Source organism: Periplaneta americana, chromosome 10 (genome assembly GCF_040183065.1).
Source record: "Periplaneta americana isolate PAMFEO1 chromosome 10, P.americana_PAMFEO1_priV1, whole genome shotgun sequence".
NCBI lineage: Eukaryota > Metazoa > Arthropoda > Insecta > Blattodea > Blattidae > Periplaneta > Periplaneta americana.
In genome coordinates this window covers 173,173,799-173,196,811 of record NC_091126.1, presented here as the reverse complement: position 1 = coordinate 173,196,811, position 23,013 = coordinate 173,173,799, and the positions used below count along the sequence as shown (strand labels likewise).

At 35.5% G+C, this 23,013-nt stretch overlaps 1 protein-coding gene across 2 annotated transcripts in view; it reads right to left on the bottom strand.

Moving 5' to 3' along the window:
- The window catches only part of LOC138708156 (enolase-phosphatase E1-like), a 116,420-nt gene that overhangs the window by 46,903 nt on the left and 46,504 nt on the right, over positions 1 to 23,013 (bottom strand). For both annotated transcript variants that reach the window (XM_069838412.1, XM_069838411.1), the window contains one exon: positions 5,214 to 5,341. In XM_069838412.1, coding sequence (XP_069694513.1) covers positions 5,214 to 5,327 — 114 coding nt within the window. In that variant the 5' untranslated portion in view covers positions 5,328 to 5,341. The remainder of the gene's footprint in view (positions 1 to 5,213; positions 5,342 to 23,013) is intronic.

The following is a 23,013-nucleotide window of genomic DNA, read 5'->3' as shown; positions in this document are numbered from 1 at the left end:
TTATTTCACCATTGGGAAGTGTAGTTTCTCTAGATGGACATAATGCTATAATGTTATTACACTAATGTCTGGGTAAATCGAGGACAGGTAAGATTAAAATAGCTTCTTATGCACAGAAAATTTGATAGGCTATTTTGTACATTCGTTTTCTGTATTTCTTAAAATAATATTTATGTACACTCATTTTAATCTCAGAGAATTAACTAACAATGAGAGTGTATTGATTTAGTATGCAGTAATAGTACGTTCGCTTAGCAATCCATTATTTTATAATTCAAATTTTAACTATGCTCAATTGAATCGTGTTAAAATACATAAAATATATACGCAATAAATGCAATGCAAAAAAAAAATGGGTAATGAGCGAAGCAGATTATCTTGCGCTGTTGTAATAGTTGTTCCCTGGATCAAACGTCCTATTTTAATTATGTAATTACTTTATATTTATTTCTAACAGGTGCAGCGGAGCGCACAGGTATGGCTAGTTACATAATAAAAATAATTGTGTAAACAGTGACTATTTGAACAGCAAGTAGTTCATCAACCGACCAGAATAAGAGGTCAGTGTTAATAATTATATCAGTATAATTATGACAGGTGAGGCATGTCGTGGGAACTATTTTTTTTTTGTGAGAAACCGGGCGCAGTTCAAGGTTTGAAATATGCAAATAAACGAGCAGAGTATGTGTACTAGTGATGTGCAACAAGGAACATACATCCATGAACGACACAGCATCAAGCTACTCTTGTTTATTAGTATAGTTGGAATAGCATTACAGCACACATACCCACTCTAAAAACCTACCAATTCACGTACATTCTGCATGGCAGTCGATTCACAACTGCATTATGCATAACATCACTCTTTGTCCGATAACCATATCACACTGTCATCTAGCGATGCGACCACATACTCGTACTACAGATGCACAGCGGTCGACTCAAAATGAATTCTCATCGTTCTCTGTGTGATAACTAGAGTCCTACATTTGGTTACCTGAAGCCTCCAAGCAACCCGCAGCAGTGTGGCCTACAGTGCTTCTCAAAAGTTTAAGGCACCCCTTTTAAAAACAACATTTTTGTCAATATATGTTCATATATATATATATATATATATTTTTTTTTTAAATTAAGGTTGCTAAAGTGTGTATTTGAGTCGTGGAGACATGCATTTCGAGACTTTTGCAATTTTTTTATACGCTTTAGTTTCTGACATAATGCCAAAGTTTATGTTGATAGAAATTTCGCATATTTATATTAATACTTTCAATTTTTAAATTCTGATTAAAATGCCAATAAATTCTTGGAATTTGGCTTCTACTTTCGTGATATTGGCATAAAAGTAAAATAATATTTTTATTATTGATTATTAATCTCCGCCACATTTTCACTGCAATATCATGTATGAAGAAATTGCCAAAAACTTTGGTATCTTTTATAAAAAAATGCAACATTTTAAAAGCATAAAACTTACTACAGTATATCTCAAGAAGGCATGCGTTATATAGTTGTATCACCCCCTCAAAATATTTGTATTGAAGCCTCAAGAATGTTACTTGGGAAACCAAAACTTAAAAAAACATTTGATATTCACAAAAATATTGTTTTTAAGAGGGGTGCCTTCAACTTTTGAGAAGCACTGTAGGTATGAAGTATAGCTTGACTGCATCCAACACAACTTAGTTCAGGGATGCTGTTCAGTGAACATAGGAAAACAAAACAAAGCTTAGCGGTTGGAAATGAGTGCTCCAATAGAACAATTTTGTCACCGAGCAGTCATTTGAAACACTTAAAATGTTTATAGTCATTGATTGTAATGGGTAGAAACCTATAAAGTACTCAAAATGTGTTTTATTTTGTGTTGAAATTTGTTTTTTTCTCATTTGTTATTTTCAAACTTCAATTAGAGTTACAGTATCTAGATGCATTTTACTTATTGTAAAAATCAGGGATAGACAAATTCCGGGCATCAAGTAGCCATGGCGACTAAAAATTGTATGTGACACCTCAATTTTTTATTGAGTTCAAAATGTTTTATGTCTTCGATTTCTTTTATGTCACTACGACTAATTCATACTGTTTTCAAAAGCAGTTATAGGAAGAAATTCGAACGTGATTTTTAAATTAACCCCTTTCCACAGACTGGGACAGATATGGCACACTGTCAAGAAAAACTGGATTTGACTATATGTGACATCAGTTGAGAAAGAGAGAACTAATTAAGTTATTTACATATTAAATCAGTGTGTGTGCAAAACTGTTCTATGCAGTAACGGGTTAATATCATTACATTTGCTGACCATCGCAGGATATTGTCCTACATTGCTTCAGAACGTCTCTGACAGCATTTGTTTGCAATGCATGGATATTTAATATACTATTTCAGTATTGCATGTGTAGGCGAAATATGGTGACTTCTGAAAATAATGGGGTTAATTCCTTTTTTTTTCTCTAGTAAAAGTTATCTTTTATTGCATATCAGCTGCCTTTAAGTATATATGTCGTTACTGTTATTAAATCCAAATGGTATTCCAGTTGTTCACGACTTATACACACAGGTACACGAATAAACCAACACAGTAGTGATGCATGCAGGAAGACTGCTTGGTTCACTGAAGCGTGAACTGTTGACTCGCAACTTGCTCTCCATACGAAGCTAGTATGATCGATGTACACCTAACTTTTATTCAAAGTAACCAAACTCAAGACTCTAGTGATAACCACACTGCCATCTAGTAATGCAACCACATACCATGAATGCATCCACTGCTGTGGAGTAACGGTTAGCCTGGGTTCAAATTCAGGCTGGGCCAAGTTACCGGTGTTTTCCCTCAAGCCATTAAGAGCAAATACTAGGTAACATTTGACTCTGGACTCATTTCACTGGGATTACCACTTTCATTTCACTCAGATGCTAGATAACTATCGCAGTTGATAAAGCGTTGTAAAATAACCTAATTAAAAAAACTATGCCATATACATCAGGCGATACTATTGCTTAACATGAATAGTTGCCATGACTTACGTACTATCATACAAAATTAAAAAAATAAATAAGCTAAAAAGAAATTGCTTAATACAGGGAAATATTTCAGGAAAATTTATAATTTTATTCTTTCAGTACAATTATAAAATTGTACAAAATCAGTGAGCTATAGAATTACTTAAGGAGAAAATTCAGTAAATTTATAACTTCATTAGTACGATTTAAAATACCTAGCAAAATCAGCAAACTAAACATTTCCTATAGGCATAATAGATCGACTATTGATCAGATTTTTTGTATTCAACAGATATTGGAGAAAAAATGGGAGTATAAGGGTACAATACATCAGTTATTCATAGATTTTAAAAAGGCGTATGACTCGGTTAAGAGAGAAGTTTTATATAATATTCTTATTGAATTTTGTATTCCCAAGAAACTAGTTCGATTAATTAAAATGTGTCTTAGTGAAACTTACAGCAGAGTACGTATAGGCCAGTTTCTATCTGATGCTTTTCCAATTCACTGCGGGCTAAAGCAGGGAGATGCACTATCACCTTTACTTTTTAACTTCGCTCTAGAATATGCCATTAGGAAAGTTCAGGATAACAAAGAGGGTTTGGAATTGAACGGGTTACATCAGCTTCTTGTCTATGTGGATGACGTGAATATGTTAGGAGAAAATCCACAAAAGATTAGGGAAAACGCGGAAATTCTAGTTGAAGCAAGTAAAGCGATAGGGTTGGAAGTAAATCCCGAAAAGACTAAGTATATGATTATGTTTCGTGACCAGAATATTGTACGAAATGGAACTATAAAAATTGGAGATTTATCCTTCGAAGAGGTAGAAAAATTCAAATATCTTGGAGCAACAGTAACAAATATAAATGACACTCGGGAGGAAATTAAATGCAGAATAAATATGGGAAATGCCTGTTATTATTCGGTTGAGAAGCTTTTGTCATCTAGTCTTCTGTCAAAAAATCTTAAAGTAAGAATTTATAAAACAGTTATATTACCGGTTGTTCTGTATGGTTGTGAAACTTGGACTCTCACTTTAAGAGAGGAACAGAGATTAAGGGTGTTTGAGAGTAAGGTTCTTAGAAAAATATTTGGGGCTAAGAGGGATGAAGTTACAGGAGAATGGAGAAAGTTACACAACGCAGAGCTGCACACATTGTATCCTTCACCTGACATAATTAGGGACAAAATCCAGACGTTTGAGATGGGAAGGACATGTAGCATGTATGGGCGAATCCAGAAATGCGTGTAGAGCGTCAGTTGGGAGGCCGGAGGGAAAAAGACCTTTGGGGAGGCCGAGACGTAGATGGGAAGACAATATTAAAATGGATTTGAGGGAGGTGGGATATGATGGTAGAGACTGGATTAATCTTGCTCAGGATAGGGACCAATGGCGGGCTTATGTGAGGGCGGCAATGAACCTCCGGGTTCCTTAAAAGCCAGAAAGTAAGTATGTAAGTAAGTAAGTAAGTAAACATTTCCTAATAAGTGGCGCAAACATTTTGATCATTAATTGAACAGCCACCCAGAACAAGGTTGTAACCAGCAAATACGAAATTCTTCAAAAATGGGGAAAAACACATTGTACTGTACAAACTTTTAATTTTTTAGAGCAAGATTGACAATCAGACGTGTGCTGATTTTGATACGAGTACAAGCATTACACATAGTGCATCACTAGCAACCATTATTCTCGAAAAAGTCTGCTTATTAGAAATGGGGATTACAATCTTGTTCTGGGCGGCTATTCAATCGTCACTGATATAGAAGGAACGCTAAAAATTGTCCACTGAACATATTTCTGCAGCACTGGATTGTATACATTACAAAGAAAAACAAATTTGGGCAGAAGCACACATGATTTCCTAGACCAAGACACTGGACTGACATTATCTTCATAATTGTAACCTTAAGAATGTGACGAATTACGAGCCAGTTATTTTTCCTGCTTAGGGTTGTATGAACATTAATTAAAATAACAGTAATACTGATCCGCAACAACAAAAGTATTACACGACTGGCCTGGGTTCGAACCCCGTTTGGAGTCTTTTCCGAATTTTTCCACGATGTAATGTCAATGTCAGGCGAATTATGGGAATTATCTCTCCAAAATAACATCGATAACAGAATAATTGACGCAGTGTCGTTAAATAACAGGTGATAGATAGGTGAAAAATAACAATGTAAACCAACATGTTAAAAAAATTACCTTAGTCTCTTCATGTGTTGCCTTGCTTAACCTCCTCTTCTTCTTTTTCTTTCCATGTGTATGTGTCCTTTTCACTTTTTTTTCCTTATGTTTCCGGACTGCGCCGGAAGTCATTGCTTGTTCCCGATCTGGAAAGAAAAGAGTACCTATGTATTTAGATAACGATTCTAAGGGGAGTCAAGTGACTACTCTATGAGGATCCATGTATTCTGGAACCTCACTGTCCATCAGAACATGGTTTTACCTGGTAAAATGCTTGGTATGATTACGTCTCTTTCTACACGTGGAGTGTCATTGTAGCAGTTTCTTCAGAAAGTTATAAAGTTTACAATCATACATACAGAGTGATTTAATTGCTCCTTACGATTAAGTTTTATGCTATCATGAATTTATAGTATACCACGAAATTGCCGTATCTGTTTCTAGGAGATTTAAACGCAAAGTTAGATAAGAAATTTCTATATATCCAGGGTGGGTAATTCCTCAATTGAAAATCAAATAAAGTTAGCAAAATTGGTTTTGAAATGATAATGAAGTAAGCACCTACAGTAGGTTAGGTTATAATGATACATTTCAATAAAGCATTATGTCTATTTGTAAGTAGGTATTTAAGGTGCTAGTGTTGAAAGCATGCTCGAAGTGCTGACCTCGATTTACGATGCCGCAGGCGTACATACTACGTTTTCTTAATTGGTTATTTTACGACGCTTTATCAACTTAAATGGTTATCTAGCGTCTGAGTGAGATTAAAGAGATAATGATATCGAAATGAGCCCTGGGTCCAGCGCCGAAACTACCCAGCACTTATTCTTAATGGGTTGAGGCAAACCCCCCTTACAAAAAAAAAACAATCGGGTAACTTGTCCCAACAAGGATTTGAACCCGGGCCCGCTCGTTTCGCTATTAGACCGGCTAATCAATATTCCACAGCGCTCCACTACTGTTTCGATTTCAGAGGTGCTGAAATTATGCATTTGCTCAATATTTATTTATTTATTTATTTACGTACGTTTTTAATTACTTATATATATATATATATATATATATATATATATATATATATATATATATATTCTAGCAACTCAACGCGAACGAAATGAACCGAACTACTCGAGATTCGTGTATACACGTAACTAGTGATTACGCGCAGTGTCAGTCGGTATGAAATACATGTTTACTCCTTGCAAATCACAGAGCGTGTCTTGCACACTCCTCGATTTACTGTAAAATGAAGGGGTCGAGCTTTAACTGAACAAAATTTACACAATTGACACGATTAGATCATTAGATCATACTTCCAACCCTACGATGTATTTTGGAACATCATTAATAACTCCTTTTTAAACTTGACTTCAGAAAAAATGAGGTGAAAATGGCCTCGCGATTATATAACAAAAGTAAATAAATGAAGTATTTCCACTAGATTACGTTCAAATATTTTACACCCCTACATGTTTTGCACGAGTCGACATACGGCTGCCAATATGTAATATTTTCAGAGGGATAAGGGTAGTTAAAACCCCCACAAAAATTGATACTATTGCAACACATTTACTTATAAAGTATCCCCTTTCTAAAGTGACAACCTCCGTAACTCGGTTAGGGGGAAATGTTAAAAAATGGAAGGATAGGGTGGAATAAGAATGAAACAGAAATCGTGCAATAAGACACGCTCTTCAATTGTCCGGAAGGAAGGGAAAGTGCAGTGATATCCACAACTAATACATTTTCAATAATGATAAACGTTATAAATCATTCACCATATTTTCCAGGAATTTATCCCAAGGCTACAAGAAACGATCGCATTGCATTTTTTTGTTATAGGAAGTAGAAAAGAGAAAGTATTGCGGTCTGCAAAAATTTTATTTAGAAAATTTCGCTGAAATATATGCTTTTAGCAGTCCTGTTACGAAAAGAAAACGTTTTTAATGCCATCTACCTACAGAATGTTCAAGAAATATTGTAAAAATATTTATGCCATTGTAGGGCAGGGCATTTAGGGCAGTTTACCCCAATTGTCTGTTTATTACGCCACTAGAAGAGTGAAAATGAGACTGTTTTAAGTTTTAGAGTAAACATAGGCCTATATGTAATGAAATAAAACAAAGTAATTGATTAACTAGCGGACTTACTCGTGTTAATTATGTGAGTCTGTGCGGCTTACAGCTGTTTCGGTGCTTCATCACACCATCCTCAGAGCCTACTAGATCTCGGCGTCATCTCGAACTTCTCTGCCTGTTGTGTGGGTGCGTTTGATTGTTGAAAGGTGTTGAAAAGTGGAGTCAGGCAGAGAAGTTCGAGATAACGCCGAGATCTAGTAGGCTCTGAGGATGGTGTGATGAAGCACCGAAACAGCTGTAAGCCGCACAGACTTACATAATTAACACAAGTCCGCTAGTTAATCAATTACTTATATTCAAGTGTTAAAAGTAGCGTACGCAAGATTCAAAATGAAATAAAACTACTTAGAAATCACATTCTGCTTGAAGTTTACCGTAATTTTTACAATTTATCATGGCCAGAAGGTTAGCAAGTGTGTAGCATAATAATAATAATAATAATAATAATAATAATAATAATAATAGTAGTAATGTTATTATTACTGGTATTTTGTTTTGAGTATCAAAAAAGGAATTCAAATTAAGGTAAATTATAAAGTTGTATTGTCTGGTGTCCTAGAACCGACATCGCAATAATGATGAAGGGTGTTTCGCTCCGGCTAAAGTATATTTATATATACAATATATCAGGACAAAAGTCTGCAGTGTAATACGATGTTTGTCTATAAATGTTACAGCGAAAAGAGAATTCAAGTAATAAAATTCTACAATATCTTATTAAGGTAGCCAAACACATGGGATGATACGGACAGCTGTATGTGGATTGGGTTAGGGTGTTTGACGGCAGCTGATATTCTCCACCCCACAGGTGCTCTTTTATTACAATTTCCCGATGAATAAAGTAGGCCTACACGTTTCCCTTCAGCAGATAGACATTTGAACTTCCTGTCACTTTCTACAGACTAGAATTCCAATAATTTTATCTCGGATATTTTATTGGAAACATCAGATGTAATTTTTGAGTAATTTGCGTAGGATTATGATTAAGACAACTTAAAACAATTAAAAATTTTCTCTTAGCTACATTGAACTTAAAAATTCTTAGTAAAGTGACAGCGAATTCTAGCTGATGTGTAGTCAATAGCCAGTGGTGAGCGAACAGGGTAACAGGTTTTACTCTGGTAAAACCTGTTATGACACAAAACAATGGAAATGCTGATGATAATTGAAGACTATGAAGTAAACAAGAACTAAATGCCGAAAAATATGAGAATGTGTAATTTTGCTGAATAATGCACTATGTGTCAAGATATATAACTTAAATAAAGTGCCAAAAATCATAGTAGTTGCTACAGCCAACGCGAGATGGCATGAGTACCCAGTGTAATGCTTCATTACAAGGTACATAGCGCCTCACGGCGTAAGAACAAGGTAAATCAAGTGGAAGAAAATCATCTTGTTTTGAATATCTGTTATTATTCCACATAAGCCTGTCCATACGCTGAGCACTTAACCATTCCTCACTACTTTTAAAAGATTCAAGTTTCTAGTGTCAAGACATTTTTTGCTGACATGCGATAGAGCCTTTACAGCAATTGAAATCGGAGCGAATCACAAAATGTGTTACTTCAGAGTATCTAAAAACGCATAGCTGAAGGTGTAGGTGAAACAAATCCATTTTCTATGAATACGATATCCGAGAATTATTTTCTAGATTTTAAGAAGGTAGCCACACTTAAAGCTGGTCCACAATAAACCGAGAACTATTATTAGTAGAGTACTGGAAAGCGAATAATGTGAACATGGAGATCTTTGATCAAAATAAACCGAAAACGGAAACGACTATGCATATCGATATATGTATGCCAATAACAATATGAAAAGTCGATATTATACACTGATATTATTTGTTTATAATTGAGCAATAGCCTTCTCTCATGAGTACAAGTCAGTCAATATAAACACATCTCAACCAACTTCAAAATTTGACACAACATTTTTAAGAATTCAATTCACATGCATCAGTCTGGCCACATACACTTGTGGCTTTTAAGAAACCGGGAGGTTCATTGCCGCCCTCGCATAAGCCCGCCATTGGTCCCTATCCTGAGCAAGATTAATCCAGTCTCTATCATATTGCACCTCCTTCAAATTTTAATATTATCCTCCCACCTACGTCTCGGCCTCCCCAAAAGTCTTTTTCCCTCCGGTCTTCCAACTAACACTCTGTTCCTAATTATGTCAGGTGAAGAATAAAATGCGTGCAGTTCTGCGTTGCGCAACTTTCTCCATTCTCCTGGAACTTTATTCCTCTTAACCCCAAATATTTTCTTAAGCACCTTATTCTCAAACATCTTTAACCTCTATTCCTCTCTCAAAGAGAGAGTCAAGTTTCACAACCATACAGAACAACCGGTAATATAGCTGTTTTATAAATTCTAACTTTCAGCTTTTTTGAGAGCAGAATGGATGAAAAAGCTCCTCAACCGAATAATAACAGGCATTTCCCATATTAAATTCTGCGTTTATTTATTAAATTTTATTCTGTGTTTAATTTTCTCATTTATATTTGTTACTGTTGGGTCACATATACACGTATCAGTAGCATATTATATTGAAAGTGATTCTACTGAATTTCTAGGTTAGAAATGATGGATGAAATTATGACACGGCCTCCTTGCTACAAAATGTACAACCAAATACAGACGTGGACAAATTATTAGACTAAAATAATCATATGTGCAACAAAGCTGTATTTATCGGCAGAAATAAAGACCAAAAATGTATTTTGCACAGAAATAATGAACAGAAAATTGAGTCTGGAGGTTACTAATATTTTGTGAACATTCCCTTATTCTTCATTAACACGTTGATTTTGTCAGGGATGCTGGAAACCAAAGTTTGACACTTTCTTTGAATATCAGCATCATTTAGCCAGATATCAGACAGTGCTTAAATGAGTCCATGTTTTGTTGTAAGCTTCTTTTGTTCAGTTTCTTCTTCAGTATAGATCACAGATTTTCAATTTCGTTCATGTCCGGTCTTCTTGCAGGCCATGGGAGAACAGACTGTTGAATATCTTCCGCAGTATTTAATTAAAACACCAGTAGTACCAACACAGCCAGACAAAATATACTTAACCATTGGAAAAGTATAACAGAAGATGTAAACAATTATTATATTTACAACAATAGAGATCTGTGAATTATACTGATAATTGATATGACGAATTCTATTATGTTTCCAAGAAAAACGTTTTAGTCTAATAATTTGTCCACGTCTGTAGTTTTATGGTAACAGATAGTCTCTGATCGAAACCCAGAATGACAAAATTAAAATTTAGCAACTCTTATGTCACAGTCACAATCACAATCACAACCACAGTCACAGTCACACACACACACACACACACACACACACACACACACTCACTCCCTCTCTCTTTTTCGTTCTCGTTTCCGTTCCTCGTTTATTGTGGATCAGATCTGACATTAACATCAGTAAACTTGAAATATCGGAATAACAGGTACATATCAGCAACAATAATCCTGGTGTAACTAAAGCACTAATGACGCTGAATGTTGAGGAAGCCTGGAAAACCAAGAAGATTCTGCAGAAAGAAGTGAAATTTGAAGATACAAATAACTGTGAACCTCCCACAATGTATCAGAAACCCGAATTTCTTAAAAAAAAAAAAAAAAAAAATGCATACTTAAATGAAGGCACATGTAAGGCATTTTACATACCTCCACTTAATAAACAAGCTCATGCCGATAGACCCACTTAAGTGTAATTTTGGCCTCTATTTACGTAATGGATTATGAAACTTCATACCTTTGTGCCTTTCGGAGTTCAAGGAAAACATGTATCTACTGCATATCACATTCATATCTAACGAAGACTACGTTTATCTTCCTTCATGTATACCATAAATATATTACGTAAAACTTGTGATATTATTACTTAATTTCTTTTATATGTACGAGTACTTTCTTAAACACGATTTCCTCAGAATGTTAGTTTTGGCACTCAGAGACTTTTTTTTCATTCAAGACTTCAATTACAAGGAAAATAATGATGGTAATGACAAAGTAGGATCAGTTGTTAGAGGTAACGAAGATAAAAATGAATGATTAAGTTGAAGGAAAGGATGATGATGACGGTGACGAAGATTACCAGACAAGGAAATGATGATAATGAAACGATAGTGAGAAAAAGAAAACAAAGCTGATTAGTCAAAAGAAATATAAAGATTGCAGAGAAATTGTATAAAAATAACAGGGAAATAATATTAAACAAGATTGCAGTCAAATTTTTCCGTATCTAGAGAGATGCGTCAGCAATCGAACCCCTGTTCCTTTGTGTTTAGTTCGTATCCGCTTGCGTGTGTGGGGAGGAATCCAGTTACTCGTGAAGTACGTATGTTTCATTCGCTAACAAAGCAATGTATCATGGAGGGAGATTTCGTTGAGAAATATAAAATGAAATTGTAACAGTAGAATGTGTGTTTTATCCCAAGCAACAGAAGTGACGTGTCTGGCTGCAGGTGTCACGCCACCTGCTCCAATATAGCACAGCATGCGCGAGGCAATTATACTACAAGTGTCGGCATCAGAATTACAATTTAAAACCAAATAAATAAACCGTCGCAACAGAACTCAAATAAAACAGCATCAGTGAAATCCAAACACTGCGACACAGACATACAGCATACAGTGACAGTTCTGTTTGTACTTATAATATATGTTCTAACTGCGCAACTCATTCGTTTGCAAACTGTGCTGCACAGTTTCTTTGTGTCGAGCAACGGTTCAGACTCTGCTTCCGAATAGGGCATCAAGAGTTTCCGCAGTTTAGCGCTAATTCCACATCATGAGTCCTCCCCCCTCCATGCCCTGTGACCGTTCAGTGATAAGTTTATAAATGCCCAAACAAGGAATGGAAATAAAACCACGCTCGTAGTAGTAGAATAATTTAAGGGGACATCTCCAGCCTATATAAACAACGTTAAATTGCTGCATATTGGTGATCCATTTCTGGAGAAATTATCAACAGTAATCTCACTAGACGTTTTGATTTTATCTATAAATCTGCGAGTGGAACACGCTAGATGGCAGTAGTGAGCAATGCCTTCTCGTCGAGAAGTTCTTGATCTATTATACACGATGGCAATGTTACTAGTCAAGAAGGCTTTGTTGATTCAGTTTCATTTTTATTAAAATGCAATATTCCACTTCAATTATCCGAATCCCAGTAACCAACGTCACTTGGCAGATGATTTTCAATAAATCTTAATATTAAACAATCTCTGATACATGACTATCCATAATATTATATAGCAGAAGCTATAACATAACCTAACTAATATACACAAGTGTTAGAAAAGTTTTAATTAACGACGATGCCATAAAAAATAAACATGAATAATTTTAAAAGGAATAATTATTGAATGTACAATTTTCAAATTTGAATGTGGTTGGTGGTTCAATTGGTGTTATATTGGACGTGTGCGTAATAGAAGTGGAACTCGTTGATTTAGGCTTACATGGTGTATTCAACTTATTTAGGATTTCCGAATGGTGCTCTTCATTTATTTGTAAATCGGATTTCAGAAGATGCATAGGTATGATCAGTGATTTTTATTAATTCTTGTTCTTGAATGCCAATGCGAGTTATATTTTAAACTGCTGTGCATCGACTGGAGTGGTTTGTAATTATATATATATATATATATTTATTGACGTCCAGACCAGCGCAGTTGCAAATGTTGGCAAACAAAGAAACAAATGCTAGGGACGCGATAAAATTAAACAAATGCTAGGGACGCGATAAAATTAAACAAATGCTAGGGACGCGATAAAATTGTGCGATAAGCAGCCATGATTGGTTGAAAGATGTCCTTTCGTACCGTTTTATTGGCCAAAAGTAGTATGATGTAGTAAGAGTGTAATAGTCTTAGCTAAATAGTTGAAATTTTTACTATAGATTATCTATCGTGTGATGAGGTCGCTGAGCCTTTGAAAGAGTTATTCAAGATTCTAACCACGACTATTACACTTCTACTACGTCACACTACTTTTAACCAATAAAACGGTACGAAAGGACATCTTTCAACCAATCATGGCTGCTTACCGCACAATTTTATCGAGTCCCTAGCATTTGCTTAATTTTATCGCTTCCCTAGCATTTGTTTATTTTTATCACTACCCTAGCATTTGTTTCTTTGTTTGCCAACATTTCAAACTGCACTGGTCTGGACGTCACAAAAAAAAAAAAAAAAAAAAACAGAAAATTACAAACCACTCCAGTCGATGTACAGCAGTTTCAAATATGACTCGCATTGGCATTCAAGAACAAGAATAAAGATCACTGGTCATAGCTATGCATCTTCCCTGAATCCCTATTTACAAATAAATGAAGAGCACCATTCGGAAATCCTGAATAAGTTGAGTAATACACCATGTATATCAACGAGTTCACTTCTTTTACGCACACGTCCAATATAACATCAACTGAAACACCAACAACTAAAACATTCAAATTTGAAAATTGTACTTTCAATAACTGTTCCTTTTAAAATTATTCATATTTATTTTTTATGTCACAATCGTTAATTAAAACTTTATTTCATTATCTCTAATTAAAACTTTTCTAACACTTGTTTATATTATTTAGGTTATGGTATAGCTTCTGCTATATGATATTATGGATAGTCACGTATCAGAGATTGTTTAATACTATGATTTATTGAAAATCATCTGTCAAGTGACGTTGATTATTGGGATCCGGATAATTGAAGTGGAATGCAACTGTTTTAATAAAAATGAAATTGAATCAACAAAGCCTTCTTGACTAGTAACCGTCTACAGAGTTCAATGAAGATTCCATAGTTGGCACAACTGATAACAAGAAAACAGCTAATCATAACACACTACTGCCATCTAGCATGCATCTAGCGTAATATTTGTAATGATGAGATGATACAATAATACATTTGAAGACAGTTGTATTTTCGTAAGTCAATATTTTATTGTATTGGAGTACTTCGTTACTTCTATTCTTTATATACTTTCTTCTAATCGTGTAATAGTCAATTAAATCCCACTCGAGTTTTGATTTTCTCTAGATAAATCAAAACCTCTAGTGAGATTACTGTTGATAAAAAATTAACTAATTATGATAATTAATTTACCTATTATTTTCACTAATTTTTTTCTGAGTATGATATCAAAGGGAAACTGAGTGTAACTCCAGTAATTTATGAGATAATGGTGTATTTTTGTGAAAAAAATGTTTTCCATAAACCGCGATCAAAGTTTTGGGACTCTTATATAATAATAATAATAATAATAATAATAATAATAATAATAATAATAATAATAATAATAATAATAATAATAATAATCCGTTGCGCCACAGCCCTTGAAGGGCCCAGCCGGTTGCTGGCCTCACGTTTCACACGCCGAAGCAGAGGTGGACGATCATCCAACCATAATAGAGGTATCGTGTGGTTAGCACGACGATCTCCCCAGCCATTATAGCCGGCTTTTGCAACCGGATTTCGCTACCTATCGTAGCTCAAGTGCATCACGATGTTTGGTGGGCACCGGTCCCATACACTGACCGAAATTTTATGAGAAAATTTCTTCCCCCATGAGGACTCGAACCAGCACGCATTCCGTAACGCGAGTCCTAGGCAGGATGACTTAGACTACGACGCCACAGTGCGGGACGTAAATCATAACATGAGTATTTAAAAAATCTAAAGCCCAGAAACTTGAATTAAAAAGTCCTAACATAAGGCATTGCATGTAAGTTTACATTTGAAGAGTCCACTGTTTGAAATGATCTGCCTGTCTGTCCTACACGTTACAAAGAACACATCACAGCCATAACAAAATTACAAAACACCTCCACATATGCAGAACACATCACAAATGCTAACCACACCCACAGAGACATCAACGCAGACATGGAAATACTACACATCCAACCAAAAAGCCAGAAACTAAAGACACTAGAACAATATCAAATATACAGACACATGAAAACACACCCCAACGAAATTCTCAACACACAACTCAATTTCAGAACACACACACTCTTTGACTCTACATTATACCACATGAACACAACCTCATAGGAAACAAAACAAGAGGCGCCAAGACCAACAACGACCAGTTCTGAGGATGACCCATAAATAGGTCGGAACATGTAAACAAGGTACGTTAGAATTTAACACAAGAAAGTCTTATCATACATATTCCGAAGTGATACAGTGTTAAAAGTTGTGTAATCAAGATGTATAAAGTTATTTCTCAATTACTAGATTTATTTTCATAATTTTCTTTGTTTATTTTTATGAACATGAAAAGTACGTAGGTAGAAAATGAGAACACACCACAAGAGAGCAACTTTCCTAATCTACGTCATTTGATAAATAATTGTGAAAGAGGAAATTCTGGAAGAAGAAATAGGACTTTCCGAAGGAAATCACCTCCAATACTGTCTTGAACCTTTTCAATTAGCAGAATCTTTCACGGACTGTTGTGCATCTAGTCAAACACATCTTTCAACACATCTCAGAAGAAAGCCAGCTTATGTCATTTACTTCATTTGATAGTGACAGGTGTAAGTAGATGGAATTCTGACTCTAGGCTTTGGTCTAAAACTACAGTTACTGAGGTAACGATTGGCCGCTTTACCACAGTTTTCACGTTGTTAGCTACGGTCGTGAAAAACTATGAACTTGTAACGTTTAAGGGAGCAATAACACTGCATCACAATGTACTAATAAGGGGTATTTCCCAAGATTAGATTGAGACATCCACGATGTAATTTTCATAATACAGCTGTCATAAATCGGGATGTGCACCTGTCAACCTAAAATAAACTGACAACAGCTATATTTGATGCAGGATTAAACATCTAAACGTCTTAACCTGTTATATCTCACTAAGGCTAAGCCTCTTCCCGAACAACATGCAATGGATGCTGTTAAACGCAGATTGTCATTCGTCGTAAGGTGGAAGAGTGATTCGGCAAAGTAGAAAAATTCTGAATAGGTTCTCTCATTCATTCATTGTTCTGTCCAAGGGCAGATTTTTCACTGCAAACCTTGCATTCTCCAATATCTCCTATTTTTTGCCTTCCTCTTTGTCTCCTCATATGATTCATGTATTTTAATGTCGTCTATCTGATATCTTCTTCTGTCCCGAACTCTTCTACCGTTTACCATTCCTTCCAGTGAATCTTTCAGTAGGCAGTTTCTTCTCAACCAGTGACCTAGCCAATTCCTTTTCCTCTTTCTGATCAGTTTCAGCATCATTCTTTATTCACCCACTCTTGCCAACACAGCTTCATTTCTTATTCTGTCTGTCCACTTCACACTTCCATTCTTCTCCATATCCACATTTCAAATGGTTCTATTCGCATCTCTTCACTTCGTCGTGATGTCCATGTTTCTGCCCCATACAATGCTACACTCCATACAAAACAATTCACTAGTTTCTTCCTTAGTTCTTTCTCCACAGATCCGCAGAAGATGCTCCTTTTTCTATTAAAAGCTTTCTTGGCCATTGCTATCCTTTTGACTTTCTGGCAGCAGCTCATGTTACTACTTATAGTACACCCCAAGTATTTGTATTATAGGAAGATAAAGATAAAGATAAATTAACGCATTGAATTCTGCTGTGTTCGCGTGGTTCCTGAAGTGGATAGCTCGCGTCACGTTGACCACAACAATGCCACAACTTACTTACCTACAACTTTGATTTGGAGATACATAATAAATTTGAACTGCTATTTTCACAGATATGACAAACATCTATACTAATAATAAATCTGTAAGCGAAATTTTTCTGGTAATTTTCTCTTTTCCAAAAATAATTGGTGTTAACATGTATAATTAATCATCTTGAAACCGAAAATCGCTTTTTTTTTTTTTTTTTTAATTTTTGTTTGTCTGTCTGTGTCTGGATGTTTGTTACCTTTTCACGCGATAATGGCTCGACGAATTTCGATGAAAATTGGAACATAAAATAAGTTCGTTGTAACTTAGATTTTAGGCTATATGGCATTCAAAATATTTTATTTAAAAGGGGGGTTATAAGGAGGTCTGAATTAAATGAACCGAAATATCTCGCTTATTATTGACTTTTATGAAAAATGCTACATAACAAAAGTTTCTTTAAAAATGATTTCCGATAAGCTTTATCCCCGGAAAAATTTTGATAGGACTGATATTTAAGGATATACAAGAGTTTTAAAATAACAATACATTACATTTCCACCGCCGCTTCAGATTATAGTGTCGTTGTTCCGTAACTTCTGTGTGCAAAATATTAAAATTTTTAGTAGGAAGAAAAACAAATTTATTCATTCTATGGCAGTAGTGCATAATTTCTTGAAATTATATTTATGTAGGGTACCTCATTTTTTTATTTGCATAAACAATGATATACAACCGAGTGAGTTGGCTCAGGCGGTAGCATTTGAGACACGTATTCGGGGGTCCCGGGTTCAAACCCCGTGGCCGACCAATCTGACTGAGGTTTTTCATGATTTCCCTTAGTCATAAAGCCAAATGCTGGATTGGAAAGATACATGCCACTATTCATCACCGCCTCGATTGCCAATACCAAAAACATTAACCAAAGCCTATAATCAGTTACATGAACACAAGCCATCTACAACACACAATAGAAACAGGAACTCAACAATAGTAAAAACGGCCTGCTGATATACCCACACATTATAAACACGCCACATAACCACAGATGTTAAGGCGTGACTAAAATAAACTTAACAAAAAAAAAAATGCACAGTAAGATTAACATAAAAATTATCTTCGTACACAATCAACTCTATTAATTAGGAGTGATTTATTAAAGGATGCATTCAAGACTAATTTAGGAAAATGTTAAACGAATTATATTTGCACCAAATGAGTGGTCTCTGGACCAAAATGATAGCATTTTAATTATTTAAATACAATTTAAATTAAGTAACATATTAAACAATTTATTCTTGTATCAAACACGAATGTTCCCTGGACCCAATGTTCTATTTTAATTATGTTATTACTTTATATTTATTTCTAATAAGTGCAGCGGAGCGCACGGGTACAGCTAGTTTTAGGAATATAATTTTGATATATATCTATACGAAAGTAAATTAAATTATAACACAGCATTTTAAACTATTATCTGTGCATTTCGAACTGCCGGATCAAAGTCATGTACAAACGTACAAAGTACAAACCACGCACTAGTCACTGAACTGAAAACTGTGAACTGAAGCAATGGTAATATCGGCTGTCCCAGCTGACTTAGTTGAGGAGAATGGTCCAGGATTGGGGTAAGCACATGTGGAAAATGCAGTTCATTACTTGACCTTGAGCAGTCAGTAGGATAATAGGATTGTGGGTTTCAACACATGGGGTACCTACAGTTCTGAAGATGGATGCAATAATATTTAGAGTTATATGGGACAGGACTGATTGGTTCTGAAACCTATTATTTCAATGACAGATTACTGATAAAATATAAACTAACAGATTATTGGCAACCTGCTTGATCGTCGGTTTTTCCGTCGTAAAATTCGCAAGCTTTGCCGGTGGACTAAATCAGATTGACTTAATAACGATTAATTTGAATCAGGTTTACTATCAACTGAGCACTAACACAACTACTACTGCAATAATTCTGGAGAAGTACTGCAGAGAAACAGGCTACTCCTTTATTTTCATCTATTCATAGTCTTAGAGCATGAGAACATTTCCAAGTAAGTTTTTGTAAAATTCTTGCCAGAATTTCATTATTATTAGCATACAGATACACAATTCTGTGCAAGAATTACAATTCAATACATCAATACTCTCTCAAATCAATGTATTGTGAGAAATCATTTAGGCGCGAAGGATATCCTTTGTCTTCTACGTATGTTTAACGTTGTAATCGACCGTGGTTTTGTCTTACACCTGGGACAATATTATACACACGCCGAGATGTGCGACTGACAAACACACACATGACGTCTCTAGTCGCAAGTACTAATGCTTTTCACCGTATTTTAATACAAAACCAGCACTTTTATAAACGGCAAGTTAGTTGGATTATTATTATCCATTAGTAAGGCCACGTTGTTTGGTATATTTGCTGTAATGAGAACAGGCTTTGGGTGTGAGAAACAGAAGAAATGATAACATTTTCAATAATAATAATAATAATAATAATAATAATAATAATAATAATAATAATAATAATAATAATAATAATAATAATAATAATAATAATAATAATAATAATAAATTATTACTATTATACCGGTAATATAGGTATTCTACACAGTGAATTTAAAGGAATTAAATACCCCACGAAACCCGCAGGTTCATTGCCGCCCTCACATAAGCCCGCCATCGGTCCCTATCCTGTGCAAGATTAATCCAGTCTCTATCATCATATCCCCACCTCCCTCAAATCCATTTTAATATTATCCTCCCATCTACGTCTCGGCCTCCCCAAAGGTCTATTTCCCTCTGGGCTCCCAACTAACACTCTATATGTATTTCTGGATTCGCCCATATGTGCTACATGCCCTGCCCATCTCAAATGTCTGCATTTAATGTTCCTAATTATGTCAGGTGAAGAATACAATGCGTGTAGTTCTGCGTTCTGTAACTTTCTCCATTCTCTTGTAACTTCATCCCTCTTAGCCCCGAATATTTTTCTAAGAACCTTATTCTCAAACACCCTTAATCTCTGGTCTGTGGATAAGTATTCGGGGCTTCTACCGCGTTGTCTTGGTGTTGGTGGCTGACGTTTCGACCGCTGTGTTGTGGTCATCTTCAGAGCAGTTGGATAAGGAAATAGTCTGCGAGCTCGTATATATGACCACAACACAGCGGTCGAAACTTCAGCCACCAACACCAAGACAACGTGGTAGAAGCCCCGAAGCTTATCCACAGACCATGTACACCAGCCGCGGAAGCCTACGCGAACACCCTTAATCTCTGTTTCTCAAAGTGAGAGTCCAAGTTTCACTACCATACAGAAAAACTGGTAACATAACTTGTTTTATAAATTCTGACTTCTCGTTTTCCTGAAAGCAGAATGAATGACAAAAGCTTCTCAACTGAATAATAATAGGTATTTCTCATTTACTTGAAGCACATAATCAGATAGATTTGGAAGTAAATCCCGAAAAGACAAAGTATATGGTTATGTCACGTCACCAGAATATAGTATGAAATAGGAACATAAAAATTGGAAATTTATCCTTTGAAGAAGTGGAAAAATTCAAATATCTTGGAGCAACAGTAACAAACATAAATGACACTCTAGAGGAAATTAAACGCAGAATAAATATGGGAAATACTTACTATTGTTCAGTTGAGGAGCTTTTGTCATTCATTCTGCTTTCAGAAAAATGAGAAGTCAGAATTTATAAAACAAGTTATGTTACCAGTTTTTCTGTATGGTAGTGAAACTTGGACTCTCACTTTGAGACAGGTACAGAGGTTAAGGATGTTCAAGAATAAGGTGTTTATGAAAACACTTAGGGCTAAGAGGGACGAAGTTACAGGAGAATGAAGAAAATTACACAATGCAGAACTGCACTCATTGTATTCTTCACCTAATATAATTAGAAGCATTAAATCCAGATATTTGAGATGGGCATGGTGAATCCAAAAATTCGTAGAGTGTGTTACTTGGAAGACTGAGGAAAAACGACCTTTGGGAAGGCCGAGACATGGATGAGAGCATAATATTAAAGTGGGTTTGAGGAAGTTGGAATATGATGCTAGCGATTGAATTAATCTTTCTCAGGATAGGGGACCAATGGTGGACTTATGTAAGGGTGGCAATGAACTTTTGAGTTTTCTAAAAGCCATCAGTAAGTAATAACAGAAGACTCAACTGAATTTATGTCCCTACCTTCAGTTTCATTATGGCATGATGAGAAAGTAGCAAAAAAGTTGTATTAGAAAAATTTATCACAGCAATATGCAAGGATCATTAAACCATATACTAATAATTTACAATGAAAATCCGGGGATATCTCAGAAAAAATGATTAAATCTGGGGACATTCCAGGGACAGAAAAAAAAAATTTGGGGACTGTCCCCGGGAAATAGGGATGTCTGGTAACCTTAAGTTTCCATTACTGCTAGATGGCATTTAAGTTGCATTAGCAAGAAGTGAGGCTAACACTGAATGATCAGTATTACCAACTTAGTGGTTATATTTTGGTAGTTATAGTGGATATTAATTATTTGGAGGAGGCTATTTTCCAAACAAATCATAAGAATATGATGAAGAATCTGCAGTTCTATGTGAAAAGATTTAGTAATACATTTTCTGTTTTGTCAAACTTGGAGGTTGTACAGCATTTAGCTGAAGCTGGAAAGGAAGAAATACTGGCACATTTCAAAGATTCCCTCCAAAATTCAGTGAAGATCAGTTGACTGATTAATGGTTTAAATAAAAATTGTACAAAGATTTGCCTTCTAAAAAAAACTGAGAAAAATGTCACAAGCTAGCCTTACCATTTCAAGATTTCTTGTGCATTATTCTCAATTATTGTAACAGTACCAGTGTCTACTATAGCTGCGTGTGAACGTGTTTCAATTGTATGAATGGAATAAAATTTACCTCAAGGAACATGCTAATATTTGAAACAACTAATAACTTAATGAACGTTCTACAGCAGTTAGTGTTCGAGACAGATGTGTGCAAGAAGTTCCATCAGCGAGAAGGCAGTTTAGTAAGGTCATATACTGGGATGATAAGCAGAGGAAAAAACTTAGTATTTTTCGGCATAAAGTAAATAGAACAGGAGAAGGGGCTGCGCATTTGTTGCCTACCACAATGATAACGAAATATTTTGCACCAAGATAAAACTGTCTCCTTATTGCACAGTTTTTCAGGCAGAACTTCTAGCAATTAATGAAGCTATGAAATGGTGCATCAAGAACGAAAACCCAGCGCGCATATTTAGTGACTCCCAAGCTGCCCTTCACTGCATCGCTGACAAGTACAACCATCACCCATTAGTGACAGAAGCAAGGGAATCACTTCAAAAGTATGCACACCACATATGCCTCACTTGGGTCCATGGACACATTGGTGTAAGAGGAAATGAAAGAGCTGATGAGCTAGCGAAAGCAGCAGCCTCCAGCAGCGAAACTCCTACCTACACTTTACAACCGATATCATATATCAAGAAACAAATACGACAACAGACTCATCAAAACTGGAATACTAGATGGACGACAAGCACAACAGGATCACTAACAAGAGACACCTACTTCCCAACAATCCATGACCGACTCAAAATCCATCACTTCAAACCTACTTTCGTAACAACGCAGTTTCTTTCTGAACATGGGAAATTTGGAACTTACTTCGACAGATTCAACATTCCAGCAGACATTGACTCTACATGCTCCTGCCGCGAAGACCTTCACAGTGTGAAACACCTTCTGTTTGACTGTCCTATTATTGAAGCAAAGAGATTTCAAATAAAGACACATTTTCTGGACTGCAACACTGAATACAGGACTCCACTATGTGAAATGATCAAAAAACCTTGTTGCTACAGACAATTTATAGACTTGCTAAACTTTATCTTTAAAAGACTATAGATATATATTTCACCATTATCTGTGTAAAAATAAGTAGTATAGATAAATAGTATACTGTATAACAAAACTAAAACCCTAGCATACCGCTTGGTGA